The sequence below is a fragment of the Lissotriton vulgaris genome, chromosome 5 (genome assembly GCF_964263255.1).
Source record: "Lissotriton vulgaris chromosome 5, aLisVul1.2, whole genome shotgun sequence".
Lineage (NCBI taxonomy): Eukaryota > Metazoa > Chordata > Amphibia > Caudata > Salamandridae > Lissotriton > Lissotriton vulgaris.
In genome coordinates, this window is record NC_141693.1 from 1,896,376,952 (window position 1) to 1,896,392,492 (window position 15,541).

Below are 15,541 nucleotides of genomic sequence, written 5' to 3' on the forward strand. Positions count from 1 at the left end.
GGTATATTCTTACTCCTTTTTTTTTGAATGCCTGACACCTGTTCCTGCAGACCTACTGCTCTTTTTAATTATACGAGAATTGAGAAACAACTTAAACTGCCTCGAGGCCAGACCGAGAAAGTACTTTTTTTGCTGCACTTCAACCACCAGCTTGTTGCACTTTGACCTCTGACTGATGGGATGGATATCGCTCAGCAGAGGGCGTGTCAGGAAGGAGAGGGTGCGGATTGCTTTCACTTTATAAACAGCAGAAACGAAACTCGTCTATTTCCTGCATCATGGCGGCGGCAGCTCAGTCTCAGAATCTGGAGGACGAAGTTACTTGTTCCATTTGTTTGGAATATTTCAAGAATCCGGTGAGCATTGACTGCGGGCACAATTTCTGCCAGTCCTGTATCTCACAGTGCTGGCAGGGGATAAACACAGACTTCGCCTGTCCCCAGTGCAGGGCCACATCTCCAGAGACAAACTTCCGGCCAAACAGGCAGCTGGGAAACCTCGTGGAAATGCTAAAAATTCATCTCCCTTTCCTGAAGCCGCAGGAGAACGTGTGCGAGAAACACCAGCAGCGGCTGCAGCTCTTCTGTGAGGATGACCAGGAGCCCATCTGTGTGGTGTGTGACCGGTCCAGGGACCACCGGGCTCACACCGTCGTTCCTGTAGAGGAGGCTGCCCAAGAGTACAAGGTATGTGTGAGAAACGGCTGGGGTCGCAGCTCTTTTACTACAAACTGTACTGCTTGATTGAATGTGCCCAGGAGTACAAGGTACGTGTGAGGTGCTTCTGGGACCACAGTTCTTTTACTGGGCATAATTACAACCTGGGGTACAGGGAATGTGTGAGACAATGCTGGGAACGTAATTGTTATACGGTAGCTCCTTATCTCCATAGCAGCCAAGGCTTCAGAATGCTGTGTGACATTTTCATAATGTCAGTGTAATTTCGAGTGACATTTCAATAAATACGAGTGACACTTTCTCGCAAGCAAAATCAAGCAATGAAGATGAGGGAAACATATAAATATCAAAAATATGACACCCATTTGAGCAACATAAAACTCTAAGACGTAATTGAACTAAAGTGCACTAACAGCAGGCAGCTGAAAGCAGGGCAGAGTCAGACTGCGAGAGTGCACAGTTCTCACTCAGTACACTACAGGCAGCTCAGAATGATTGAAGCATTCATTTAATTTATTAATAACATCCATAGCAAGTTAGCTGAGCTAAAAATACACAGAGGCATTAGATTTGCTCACACTGGGTCACCGGGATCCTATCTGCTGCCAGCATCAATCAATCATATCAGGATGCCGAGCATCAGTGGGGGCACAGAGGCCTTTCTGTCACAAGTGGGACCAGGCACACAACAGATGGATGTGAGGCCCCAACATTTACATCTCTTCTCAGCTGCCTAATTAAGAGCCAAACACCGCAGCTGATGCAGACAAGCTCTGGGCACTGGGCAAGCTTCTGGTTGAGGGGCACACAGTCCCACATAGGTTATAGCTGGCAGCCAGAGCTCTGTAATGTTATATTCCAAAAGCTACTCTGAGTCTAACACGCGGCACTGGGCAGGGCTGTGCATGTGCGATGCAGCCAGTTTCATATACACAGAGCGTAACTTTCCTTATCACAATACTGGACAATAATTGCTAAGACAAGAGGAGAGATAGTTTCTGTGGTAACAGACAGCACAGCCAAACATAGCAGTTAGGTTATGTGGTTGAGGTGTTATGCAGATAACATTACTAGTGAATCACAGGCCAGGTAAAATAAAGATGCAGGGTTCAGCCTCAAAGTTTGAAGTGAAACGGCTGCAGCACGCACAGTATTGCAACTGATTAAAGTTCGGACCTAACCAGAGGGCCCGTTCAGAAACTAGTATTTGGCGGAGAGCATGAAAGTTGATGCAGGACCCACTTGAACTAACGCCGTTCAGCAGATGCACACCCCTCAGACAACACATTGAATTGGTTTCATTCAACGCGACGGAGACCCACAATGGGAAGAAGAGAGTCTATGGAGGAGTTTTGATGCTCCGAGAGAGACGCCAGCAGGAAGTGCAGCTAATATTCAGTGCGCTTTGTAGCGGACGGTAAAGACTGGCCTAGGTAGCTGGCGGTGTGCCGGTCACCAGTACCGAAGTGGAAGGCCCCAAATCATCATATACTCTGTGCACTGCACCCAGGGATCCCAAACAGCAAAGTCAGGGCGTCAGCGGCACAGTAATGCAGCGGTGTGCGGCAGCAGTCAGTGCTGGGAAAAGGGTGGGAAGGGCCTGGTCACAACACTACAGAGCCGATGGTCTCTCCCCTCCCTGAAACAGCGTGTTGAGCCCTCGGTACAAGGCTCAAGTCCAGGGCTCTGTCAGCACTCACGCAGCACCCCTGGGCAGCACACGGCCGCTGTGTTCACTCTGGTGTCTCCAGCATAGGAACAGGTCAAAAGTATAATGTTGCAACACTTACGTTCCGCTTGCGCCACTACGTTCCCAGGGCTGTTACTCTATTTATGGCTGCACCGCAACTCCCCCGCAGGGCAGGCGGCACTGACACAAGTTACAATATAAACTGTGTACACTAAAGTCAGTCACAGCTGTGACTAGCGCGCAGCGTGTTGGCTAATGTAACAATTAATTAACTAGATTTCAGACAGCTGTCTCTGCGTCCTGGTCCGTCCGGCGTCCACGGCGTGAGCCGCACAGGGACCCGCGGCCGCACAGCACACTCCATGATGCACTCTGCAGTCTTCCAATCCAGACTGACTCACGGACTCGTACCCCGCCTCGCCGCAATTTGCGCCGCCGCCCGCGATCACCACAATTTCGATGCCTCTGATGCGTGGCGGCCATGAGTGTCCTGTCGGTGAGTGACTAATTAATTAGTCACTGGTCGGTCCGGCAACGCCGGGGGTTTTATTGCGTGGACAGTCAGCAGCGCACTGAGGACTCAACTCTCTCTGATTGACTCCCCCACCGCTTTTGACCTTACCTCACTCCCTCTTCCTCCAGGATGTGACTACGGTCACATCCGGATTATAATCCCGGCCTCCCCCCATGGTGTGCCACAGCCAGTAGCAACAACTGCTGATGGCAGGCCCTGCCCAGTCTCGGTAATTTGCAGTGTTAGTGTGGTGCGTGTCTGAAAGCCACACGGAAATATGCAGCCGGGCATGAAAGGCTGGGCAGATTTGTAACATTGTAGCACTCTCAGCCACTCCAGAGCTGAGAGCAGACAAGATCTTTAACTATTAACTTACTGAGCCCAGCTGCTGGCAGCAAGTCTTCGGGGAGCAGCAGAGCCGGCACACAGGTGCACAGGCGCCTGCAGCGCACGCTGGTACCCTTAGTAGCCAGATTTTCAGAGGGGTATTAAATGCGTGACAATGCATTTCAGTGCGGGATGCGGGACAACACACTGAAATGAGTTAGCAGGCCTGTCTATCCTGTAATTACCACAATCTACTGATGACACGGATGGCTATTTCATTTATTGTTTCTTTATTTTGTCCTTGAAGCCTGCCTGGAAGCGAGCAGAAAACACGCTGCATCATTCTTGCAGGTGCGTGCCCATCTATATAATATTACAGTGGAGAGTGCTCAACACTGATTTAAGTGTTGCACGCGCTCAGCACTAGAACCAGTAACAAAGAGTTTTAGAAATGTTGACCCCTTGCTGTTCGCAGGGTCGGTCCTGGGATATGTGAGGCCCCAGGCAGAAGAGGAACATGCAAGGCCTCTATAAGTTTCATAAGATTTAACCTCACAGGAAGTGACATCATAGGAAGTAATATCAATTGGCCATTATTTATATGGCATTGATGAAGCTGCTTTGCAAGAAGCTACTTACATAAATTGGATTTCAGTAACATGGTTAAAATAGCATTAATAATCCTTTTAAAATACGTACATAGATATTAAATTGCTAGTAAGTAGATTAAATGAAGTTTACATGTAGTTTAAATTAGTTAAACTTGGTTATTGTTCTATTGAATGGGATGAATGAAAATGATATGCTAACCAGTCATTCTGATTCTGGCACTAAGAGATGTCCAAAAGAGAGGTGCAAACTTTACTAATGTGGAGTAAAGACAGTTTTGAGTGTATTTCCAAAAGACTGGAGTTACACCATAGCTCAAGAGGGTGATAGTTTCAGTCCTGCACAACTAGAAAGGAGAAGGATCTGCGTCCAATCGGAGCCATCTACATTTTAGGATGTCACAGGAGTTTGGCTGGCTCTGAGTATGAGGTTCTGGACTGAACATAAGGAGTGCTGTAGAAAGGTAGATCCTTTTTAATGCAGTGCACAACGACAAATGAATGGTGCCTCGCAGATAGAGGGTTTTGCAGCAAAAACCCAGCAGACAGCAAAAAGGTGAGAAGAAATGACATGCAGATGAGGACGGTTCTGAATGATTTGAAGGGTACTGAATGCAAGAAGGCAGGAAGCCCAAGTAAAAGGGCATTTGCGTAATCTAGTGAGAAGACAATTGACTGTACAACACCCTCATGGTAGTGAGAGGACTGAAAAGAAATGATTTTCTGTTGCTTATGGATGTAGTATAGGCAAGTGGTTGAAAAATGGTTATTATATTCTTAAAACAAGAGAAGATGCTGGAAAATGAATCCAAGATTGTATTGCTGACTCTGCCCTTGTGGGCGATTGACTTACTTCCACCAGACATCACAGAGAACACCATTTGGTATGAGATCCTTCAAAAATGAGAACCCTTGATTTGTTACTATAAAGTTTAAAATTAATTTGTCTTCATTAATAAAGCAACTGCAAGCTTGCACATACAAACATATTCTTCGGCAGAGACCTGATTGCCACTGAGGAAAATCATGGTTGGGTATCAATATGTGCAAGATATCAGCAAGAAACCATACATATAACACTACAACTGACATACACCAAAAAACAGCCAGGAGTATTAGTTTTGTCAATGGTTGTTAGCTGTTTAAGCTAAATGAGTAACAATAATACATTATTTTACTTTCACATTGTTGTTTTAATCAATAAGTAGCTCCTTCACACACATTTGCATAGAATCACAAATAGAATGCAGGACCATTGCTATGTGTGCTCTGCAGAGAGGCCATATTTTGAATGATCATGTAATCTGAACACCTTTTTGAACCACAGACAGGCACAGTGTGAAATTTGTACTGCCTGCAGACTTAACTCCAAAGTGCTCAATTTAGCCTGTTATAAACACCTGGAGGCGACTCAGTACAAAGGGTGCATCATCCAAGAGTAATATGCTGTGAAAGGAAATACAGAAACACACATGTTGGAAATAGTTAGCACTCTTGGGGAATGCAAGATTAAGTAAAGCATGGGAAATATAAACAGGAACAAAATCACTGCCATGGATTACCCTAACATCAGGACCGCAGGAATTATGCGGAAGGGGAAGGCTTAATTATGTGGCAGGGGGAGTAAATTATGTGACAAGAAAAGGCAAATTATGCGGCATAATGTGGCACATTTTGAAATAGTATTGCTTAATTGTTTTACACTTTTTAAACTTGGTAAAACCTTTGTGCATTAGTACCAATTTAACACCCAAATTTAGTAGTGGGAACAGAAAGTTGACTATTCCAGCTTTTCAATGGGCCTTCACACATGTGGCAAGACGTGTCTCTGTATTTTTAGTAACTTTTAAACCGTTTCAGATAGAAAGCAATTTTGTTGTTAAAATCTGTAGAATATGCAGCAGATGGTGGATTATGTGGTAAATGCGGCAAATTCATAATTATGCAGAAATCGACGCCACCGCCCAATCACATAATTCCAGTGGCCCTGCCTACCATGCAGCATCAGACTGGGACAGAAAATAGACCAAGTACCAAAATAAAAGAGGCCCCCATTAGTGAGTTAGTTAGCTAGAAATGTGTCCCATTTTTGCAAACTAGGGCCGTTTTCAACTTGTAAAGACATGGGGTATAAGTGTTTTGTAAGGTATGGAAGACTGCACTGATTTGAATTTGCTGCAGGCAATGTTTGCTTTAATATCATAAAAATCAACAGTATAAACCGGCTCAACTGACAATAAAGCAGGTTCACAACTAGCCCAAAAAAACGGCATACATACTGACCTGACAGCAGGGCTTTAAGTGGGATGAAAAAACTGGGGGGGGGGAGTGTCTTTCAAAGTGACATGGCTGATGTAATTAAGGGTGTGGCTTAAAAACATGTAAGCTATATAAATTTGTGCAAAGCATACCGTGCCGCCATACTGGTATTTTGCTGCTTCTGTCACTGCATCCAGATAAATAATAGAACAAGTAACATTACACCTACAACAAGCCAGGACTATTGGCTTTGCCAGTGGTTATTAGTTGCATAAGATGAATAAGCAACATCTACAGCTTCCTTGCATAAAATGTTGAAAATGCTTCAGTTCTGAAATGATGAGACTGGTAGAACTAGAACGCGTTTCGTTGAAGTTACATTTAAGGCAGTGAAGAGTGGCACTGCTGCAGAGTTAAGGTTTGTTTTTCCCTCTGAGGGTGAGGACAGAAATGGAGAGTGAGCCCGTCTCATCACCTCCTTTTCAGAACTTTCATTCATTGTGTAGACAATGGATCAATGTTTTTGCAGGCAAAGTATAGGACATAAATATAGGGTCTCTTTTCAATATCCATTTTAATTTACTACTTGGTCTAAGACTTGAGTGACCCAGCACACTTTAAACCCTGCTCCATCCACTTTTACATGATGATTCTGCTCCTCTGCCTGCACCTCCAGATGGGGGCGCGGTGCGGGCGTTCTAAAGGGTGGGCGGGGCTTCGTCGGCCAATGGTCGTCCACAGCACCAGGGAGCGAGGGAAGGAGCACGGAATGGGTTAAGACATTCTACTCCCTTAGGTACAATTGCAAATACCTACCATCACAACACAGAGGAAGGAATTTCTGCACTCATCGGCCCATAATGTACATTCGGGATCAGGAAAAGTGGCTTAACAAGGTCGAGAAATCCCACAAATGTGTCCTGTTTTCTCATCGTGCATGTTAAAATGCGTGGACATGTGCCAATAAAAAAATCACGAATATGTTACTGTGGTGTATGTGCACGATGACAAGCGTGAGTCGAAAGGCAGTGCTTATGTATACCTTAAAAAGCAAAAACACAGTTGATGGACAGAATGCAGAACAATGCCATACATTCACCCCATTACAGAGATCTGGGCCTAAATCCATCGTTTTTTGGCACTCCACATCACCCCAGTTCAGACATGGCCATATGCAAATCAGCCTTGACCCTGTGCCTCATGGGAACAGTCCAGCCCGAACTGCCAAGCCATGTCTTTCCTGGACCGGAATCAAGCATCCTAGGACCGGTTTCTGGCTATCAACCGTCTTCAGCCAGGATAGCTTGACTCCAGTGTTCTGGAGAGCATGGGACTCACGTCTGAGCATACCCATCCCACTCGGGGTGACAAATGCAAAAAACACAGTTGATGGACAGAATGCAGAACAATGTCAAACATTCACCCCAGTACAGAGATCTGGGCCTAAATCCATCGTTTTTTTGCACTCCACACCACTCCAGTTCAGACATGGCCATATGCAAATCAGCCTTGACCCTGTGCCTCATGGAAACAGTCCAGCCCGAACTGCCAAGCCATGTCTTTCCTGGACCGGAATCAAGCATCCTACGACCGGTTTCTGGCTATCAGCCGTCTTCTGCCAGGATAGCTTGACTCCAGTGGTGTGAAGAGCATGGGACTCACGTCAAGTGTGGCAGGGTATGCTCAGACGTGAGTCCCTTGCTCACTTTGCCACTGGATTCAAGCAAGCCGGCTGAAGACGACTGGGTCAGACTGATTTGCATATAGCCATGTCTGAACTGAGGTGGCAGAGCGGGCTAAAGAACGGTGATGGATTAAACCTAGATCTTTTGACTGGGTGTGAGTGTTTGATTAGTTCAGATGCTCCGTCCATTACTACCCCCTTTTGTACCGCTTTTGGCCACCACAAGTGTGGCAGGGTATGCTCAGACGTGAGTCCCTTGCTCACTTTGCCACTAGATTCAAGCAAGCCGGGCTGAAGACGGCTGGAATGCCAGAAACCGGTCCTCGGAAGCTTGTTTCCGGTCCAGGGAAGGCATGACTTGGCAGTTCGGGCTGGACTGTTCCCATGAGGCACAGGGTCAGACTGATTTGCATATAGCCATGTCTGAACTGGGGTGGCAGAGTGGGCTAAAGAATGGTGATGGATTAAACCCAGATCTTTTGACTGGGTGTGAGTGTTTGATTGGTTCAGATGCTCCGTCCATTACCACCCCCTTTTGTACTGCTTTTGGCCGCCACAAGTGTGGCAGGGTATGCTCAGACGTGAGTCCCTTGCTCACTTTGCCACTGGATTCAAGCAAGCCGGGCTGAAGACGCCTGGAATGCCAGAAACCGGTCCTCAGAAGCTTGTTTCCGGTCCAGGGAAGGCATGACTTGGCAGTTCAGGCTGGACTGTTCCCATGATGCACAGGGTCAGACTGATTTGCATATAGCCATGTCTGGACTGGGGTGACAGAGTGGGCTAAAGAACGGTGATGGATTAAACCCAGACCTTTTGACTGGGTGTGAGTGTTTGATTGGTTCAGATGCTCCGTCCATTACCACCCCCTTTTGTACCGCTTTTGGCCGCCATAAGTGTGGCAGGGTATGCTCAGACATGAGTCCCTTGCTCACTTTGCCACTGGATTCAAGCAAGCCGGGCTGAAGACGGCTGGAATGCCAGAAAGCGGTCCTCGGAAGCTTGTTTCCGGTCCAGGGAAGGCATGACTTGGCAGTTCGGGCTGGACTGTTCCCATGAGGCACAGGGTCAGACTGATTTGCATATAGCCATGTCTGAACTGGGGTGGCAGAGTGGGCTAAAGAACGGTGATGGATTAAACCCAGATCTTTTGACTGGGTGTGAGTGTTTGATTGGTTCAGATGCTCCATCCATTACCACCCCCTTTTGTACCTTAAAAAGTAGACATAGGGCTTAGTTTAGACATCCTGTGCCCATATTTCACAGTGCCATGTAAGAATCTAACTCAAATACCCCCGGGGGATATGATGTTCGTGCATGGCCTCATGCCAGAGTTTGCGCCTAAGGCTTTTAGAGTGGAATAACCTGAAAAACCCTTTTCTGTGCTATTTTGTGCATGTTGCTCCCTTCACTGCATCCTTTGGTTACGCAGTTTTCCTACTTCTGGTGCAAAAAGTTCACAGGTTTTGCTCAATTTGTGCAGAAGCTTTGAGCTGGGTGCAATCACTCGGAATGAACCTTTGTGAATTGTGGCCGGTGTCCCGTACTTGTCCTGGTCTTCTATGAGCTAGGTGTTCAAACCTCAGTATTCACCAGTACACGATCAGAACACAGGAGAGTGTGAAACCTATGAAAGCACGTGTGTGCAAACAGCAGCCTAGAAGCTTGTTAAGTACATTTTTACACTGATGGACACAGGCAACTAAAGAAACAAAGTAATGCTGTGACATTTTGCAGTTTGGAGGACAGCAGCGACTGCAGCTTGACACTATTTTTCAAGCACCTGTATTACACGTGTCTTTGTAACTAACGTGCGATGAATATAGGCTCGGAAGGACACAGAGTGTGCTCCGAGCACTTGCTTTGTCATTTAAATTGCGATTCTCATATTAACATGACTAGAGAATCTGGATTTCATTAAAGAGATGGAGGCTGACATTATGCATCATTCCTTTAATGCAGTCCAAGCAGCAGCTTACATCACAATCTTAAAAGGTTCCAGAATCGAACAATAGCAACCCATGAAAGGCATGAGCCATCAACAATCTGCCTCTTTTAAATGTGGAGGAAAATAAGTTCATGAAACTTGAAACATCAAAACGATCTTCTGATGAGCAGGATGAAGGAGAAGGAAGAACAAAGGTAAAACCAAAGGCCAGATGACACACAGTTAAGGAGCGTTACCTGAAAAGAGAAAGAGGTAAATAACTCTTGAATGTAAAAAATAGTGTCACGCTTATCAAGCTAAAAGGAACAAGAGATGAAACAAGTACTGTTAATAAAAAGTACAGTAATAAACTGTAACAAAAACAGCGTTAAATCATTGTAAGACCACCAAGGGGTGGGATGGGAGGGATAATGTCAGCCTCCGTGTCTTTAATGAAATTCAGATTCTCTAGTCATGTTAATATGAGAACCGCAATTTCATTACAAGAACGGAGGCTACATTATGCATGTTGGTAGCTTTGTAAAACAATATCAGACATATGTTCAATAGGCTTGCAATAATGATGTGCAAAGGTGCTAGCATTTTTGTTGCTCTGGAGAGAGAGGCATGTCTCTTGGGAAAGAAGTTTTGTAAAGGTATGTGAGTCCAATCTATCATAAACCCATTGACAGTGTTTAAGAACCAAGGATCTTGAGTGATCAATCTCCAATTGTGAAGGAAGTATTTGAGTCTGCCACCCACTTTTTGGGGGAAAGAAGGAGAAGGGAGATGGGAGAGAGTTCTCACTTGCAGGGTTGTTTGAGATGAAGGTTCACAGTATAAACAAGTTTTTCCCTTGGCTCAGTTCAATAGCTATTGAAGCCCAAATACTCGTCTTGGACACAAGCAACTAGAGGTTAAATCATAAACATGGCAACATTCTTTGTATGAAAGTATAAAAGATATTTTATTAAAACAATTGACAATTCCGGACCATATGGACATACACTTCATAAAAATAGAGTCGAAGAAGGCTCTATGCGTAAATTATAAAAACATCATCACATAATTACATATTTGTATTAAAAAACATGAAAGAAACGTGTATATAGCATTAAACAGACAATTGATCAAAAGGAAGACCTACTCAAGTTCAGTACAGACATAAAGGAAAGATGTTTGGGGGAGAGAAACAAAACAGACACAGACAATCACAATTTGTCATTGGATGTTGCACATTAAATATCCCATCTAACTCAAACCCAGACCCGACTTGTTCTCGATGTTCGTGGGGCGAGTTTGGTTGTTTAATTGTGCACTAGCATGCGTCGACACGTTTCGATAGTCTTTTTAGATGAATGCCATCTTTATCAAGACTTGTAAATCTTGTTTATTGCTCTCCTACAATGGCACTGGATGGTTGCCTTTGTACATAGATCCTGTCGATAAATATATTTGAGTAAATATGTGGCATGAAGTTACATATTATTTACACTGTGAAAATGTCTTTAGTTATGCTCAACATTTGTTAGCTCTTGTCCGAGTATGCCGTTTCTGTTTTACATTTATGCTATGCACAAGGTTAGCAATCATTAGTCAAATACACCTTGTTTTTATAACACCCTTGCATAATTTCTAGGCACATACTTTTTAGAAAACATGCTATTCACACAACTTGTTCGTCCTACTAGTATGTGGGCTTCTGTTACAAATTTCCTCCACAACTTACAGGGTTGGGACCCGCCGTAATTGTAATTGATAGGGGTGTGGACCATCGCTTGGGCAGTACTCTGTATCTCCTCCCACTCTATGTTAGGGGGCGAGGCAAAAGGGATTAATTACCTTAAATCATCTTCCTTCTGAGATGTAAGGCTTTTTGCATCCTATTGTACAGGATAGTACTCATTGACGGACTTAGTCTGAAATGAGATGAGATGACGGGTTTGGACTCAAATATTCTATTTTTAGTCCTGGATTAATTTGATTGTTTGGGGTGTATAGTTTACCTGAAGCTTGTATCCCCTTCGAGAATTACTGGTTCTGGTCAAAAATTCTTAATCTTGGATCAGGAGATGTGGGGGCAATAATGCAATCACACCTACACAGTAAATACAAATATTCTTATAAAGGAGTGTTCACGATGGTTCTACTTTGATTGTTAGACCTATTAGTCACTAATACATTGCATGTGCAAAGGTACCTCCAGTATTCTTGTCCTAAGCCTGGTGTTTCCGTTCCTTTCTGCTTGCTGTCCGCTGAAAAATGGGATACCCTCTCTTTTTTACTTCATGTCCTGGAGGAAATATTAGTTCTTGTGTCAATGAAATCCTGCTAGTCTATTGGGTTTTGATAAAACGGGGCTTGCAGAAGGTGCTGCCTTACCTCTAAGTTGCAGTTAAAGGGTCTCGGGATCGGGTGGTTTTAACAATGGAGGGCGCCGTGTTTCCACGTCAGATTAACCCGGCGCACACTAAGGGGTGATAGAAATAGGATAGAGTAGTTAGTTCTCTCTCCCATTGAACAGATTTCAGACTCCCAGGGTAGTGGAACCTTACCTATCGATATGTTTCTCCCGTCGTCCAGCCCGTCCGTATCACGTCTGTCTTACTCTCCGTCTTCCGAAAAAGTGCTGATTCTCGTAGACGGTAGGCGTCTTTTTAAATCTATATTTCTGGACGGCGATTGGTTGATAATAAATTTGTAGCAGCTGTGTTTTGGAAACCTCTAGGCGGGATCATGTTTATGCCTATCGAACGCGGGTTGGGTTACTACCGCGTTCCAAGCCTCGTTGTCAGTTTGTACACGCCTCATTGTGGATATGCTTCCGTGTGTTGCAAACTCGTTTCCGGGTGCCTCTGTATGTTTTCTAAATTGCTATATTTACAATAAAGATGGCAAATCTTCATGGGATCCTGGCGTGTCATTAAAGATTTTTAGACTTTTTGAAGATCCATGTTATATAGGTCTGAAGCGCGCGATTGAATACTTCCGCGTTTCCAGCCTCATTCTGAGTTCATGCAAGCCTCGTTTTGGTTATACTTGCGCGCAATGGGCCTTTATGGTAAACAAACCTTGTTGTCACTACATGGGCCGTCAACCCTATATATAGATGGAATTGTGTTATTATCAGCTTCATATTGTCGATGTACTTACAATGGCGAGTTATTGATTCCTTATATTGTTCGCAAGTTGGCGTACACTCTATTTATATTTGACCAGGTTAGATACTCTGTATTCATAGAGTCGGCTGACACCCTTTTTTTAAATAATAGACCCAGATAAATCCTATAAGCTGGTCTGACTAGGTATAATGAAAAACTGGATCGTCCTATGTATTTATTTATTGTATATTGGCTTTTGATTGTGAAAATGACACTGTTGCTTCATCCCATTTGTTGTCATTTATCTTACAGATTCAAAATAATTTTTGTCCATTTTAATAGACCCAGATGGATCCTATAAGCTGGTTTGACTAGGTATAAAAAAAACACTGGATCGTCTACCCTGGGAGTCTGAAATCTGTTCAATGGGAGAGAGAACTAACTACTCTCTCCTATTTCTATCACCCCTTAGTGTACGCCGGGTTAATCTGACGTGGAAACACGGCGCCCACCATTGTTAAAACCACCCGATCCCGAGACCCTTTAACTGCAACTTAGAGGTAAGGCAGCACCTTCTGCAAGCCCCGTTTTATCAAAACCCAATAGACTAGCAGGATTTCATTGACACAAGAACTAATATTTCCTCCAGGACATGAAGTAAAAAAGAGAGGGTATCCCATTTTTCAGCGGACAGCAAGCAGAAAGGAACGGAAACACCAGGCTTAGGACAAGAATACTGGAGGTACCTTTGCACACGCAATTTATTAGTGACTAATAGGTCTAACAATCAAAGTAGAACCATCGTGAACACTCCTTTATAAGAATATTTTTATTTACAGTGTAGGTGTGATTGCATTATTGCCCCCACATCTACTGATCCAAGATTAAGAATTTTTGACCAGAACCAGTAATTCTCGAAGGGGATACAAGCTTCAGGTAAACTATACACCCCATACAATCAAATTAATCCAGGACTAAAAATAGAATATTTGAGTCCAAACCCGTCATCTCATCTCATTTCAGACTAAGTCCGTCAATGAGTACTATCCTGTACAATAGGATGCAAAAAGCCTTACATCTCAGAAGGAAGATGATTTAAGGTAATTAATCCCTTTTGCCTCGCCCCCTAACATAGAGTGGGAGGAGATACAGAGTACTGCCCAAGCGATGGTCCACACCCCTATCAATTACAATTACGGCGGGTCCCAACCCTGTAAGTTGTTGAGGAAATTTGTAACAACAGAGGCCCACATACTAGTAGGACGAACAAGTTGTGTGAATAGCATGTTTTCTAAAAAGTATGTGCCTAGAAATTATGCAAGGGTGTTATAAAAACAAGGTGTATTTGACTAATGATTGCTAACCTTGTGCATAGCATAAATGTAAAACAGAAACGGTATACTCAGCCAACAAAAGCTAACAAATGTTGAGCATAACTAAAGAAATGTTCACAGTGTAAATAATATGTAACTTCATGCCACATATTTACTCAAATATATTTATCAACAGGATCTATGTACAAAGGCAACCATCCAGTGCCATTGTAGGAGAGCAATAAACAAGATTTACAAGTCTTCATAAAGATGGCATTCATCTAAAAAGACCATCGAAACGCGTCAACGCATACTAGTGCACAATTAAACAACCAAACTCGCACCACGAACATCGAGAACAAGTCGGGTCTGGGTTTGAGTTAGATTGGATATTTAATGTGCAACATCCAATGACAAATTGTGATTGTCTGTGTCTGTTTTGTTTCTCTCCCCCAAACATCTTTCCTTTATGTCTGTACTGAACTTGAGTAGGTCTTCCTTTTGATCAATTGTCTGTTTAATGCTATATACACATGTTTCTTTCATGTTTTTTAATACAATTATGTAATTATGTGATGATGTTTTTATAATTTACGCATAGAGCCTTCTTCGACTCTATTTTTATGAAGTGTATGTCCATATGGTCCGGAATTGTCAATTGTTTTAATAAAATATCTTTTATACTTTCATACAAAGAATGTTGCCATGTTTATGATTTAACCTATAGTTGCTTGTGTCCAAGACGAGTATTTGGGCTTCAATAGCTATTGAACTGAGCCAAGGGAAAAACTTGTTTATACTGTGTGTCAGTACCCCATTCCCCTGGTTTTAAGGGGTCTCTCTCAAAAATCTTAATAACTTGAGATGAAGGTTCCACAGGATCTAAATCCTCTGATGCGTTGGCCTCTAATTCTCTGGGGGTAGAATTAAAGCACATTGTACTGCTGATGCCCTCTTCCGAAACCGCAGGCTCTTGGAAATGGCCTTTGATTGAAGCGGCCGAAAGAGAGGACCCGTCTTCTGGCCCTCCATAAAAGGTTAGGATTGAAAACTCTGCGCATATTTTGCTGTGCCTGGTCCAGGGCGGTGGAAGTGGAGATATATTTCCCCAAGGATTTAATGAGGTCTTCCCCAAAGAGTAAACCTTTTGGGTTTTGCGAGGGTTCTTTACCCCCATGTCAGTTAGTTTTGGATTTATTTTAGTCAAAACAACTTTTTGTCTTTCTGCATTAATGCTAGCATTGGCATTACCCAGTAGAATTAATGCTCTCTGGTTCCATCCCCTGATGAGATTGGTGTTGAGAGGGGTGCCATTGATGTGGCTGTCTTCTGAGGAATCTAGGATTCTGGCTAATGGTCCTAGTACGTCGAGAAGACGGTCTTGGCACCCTTTAAGGGATTTTTCCATCCCTTTTCTTGGATCACGTCCAAGTTTGAATAGGAA

At 43.8% G+C, this 15,541-nt stretch overlaps 1 protein-coding gene across 3 annotated transcripts in view; it reads left to right on the plus strand.

Moving 5' to 3' along the window:
* The first annotated feature begins 255 nt into the window (after positions 1–255).
* LOC147717652 (E3 ubiquitin-protein ligase TRIM39-like) overlaps positions 256–15,541 on the plus strand; it is a 213,715-nt gene continuing 198,429 nt past the window's right edge. For 2 of the 3 annotated variants that reach the window (XM_086924442.1, XM_086924443.1), the window contains exon 1: positions 261–686. In XM_086924442.1, the coding sequence (XP_086780568.1) occupies positions 279–686 (408 nt within the window). In that variant the 5' untranslated portion in view covers positions 261–278. Of the gene's footprint in view, positions 687–15,541 lie in introns of all 3 variants that reach the window. The other variant, XM_086924441.1, reaches the window with a different exon arrangement.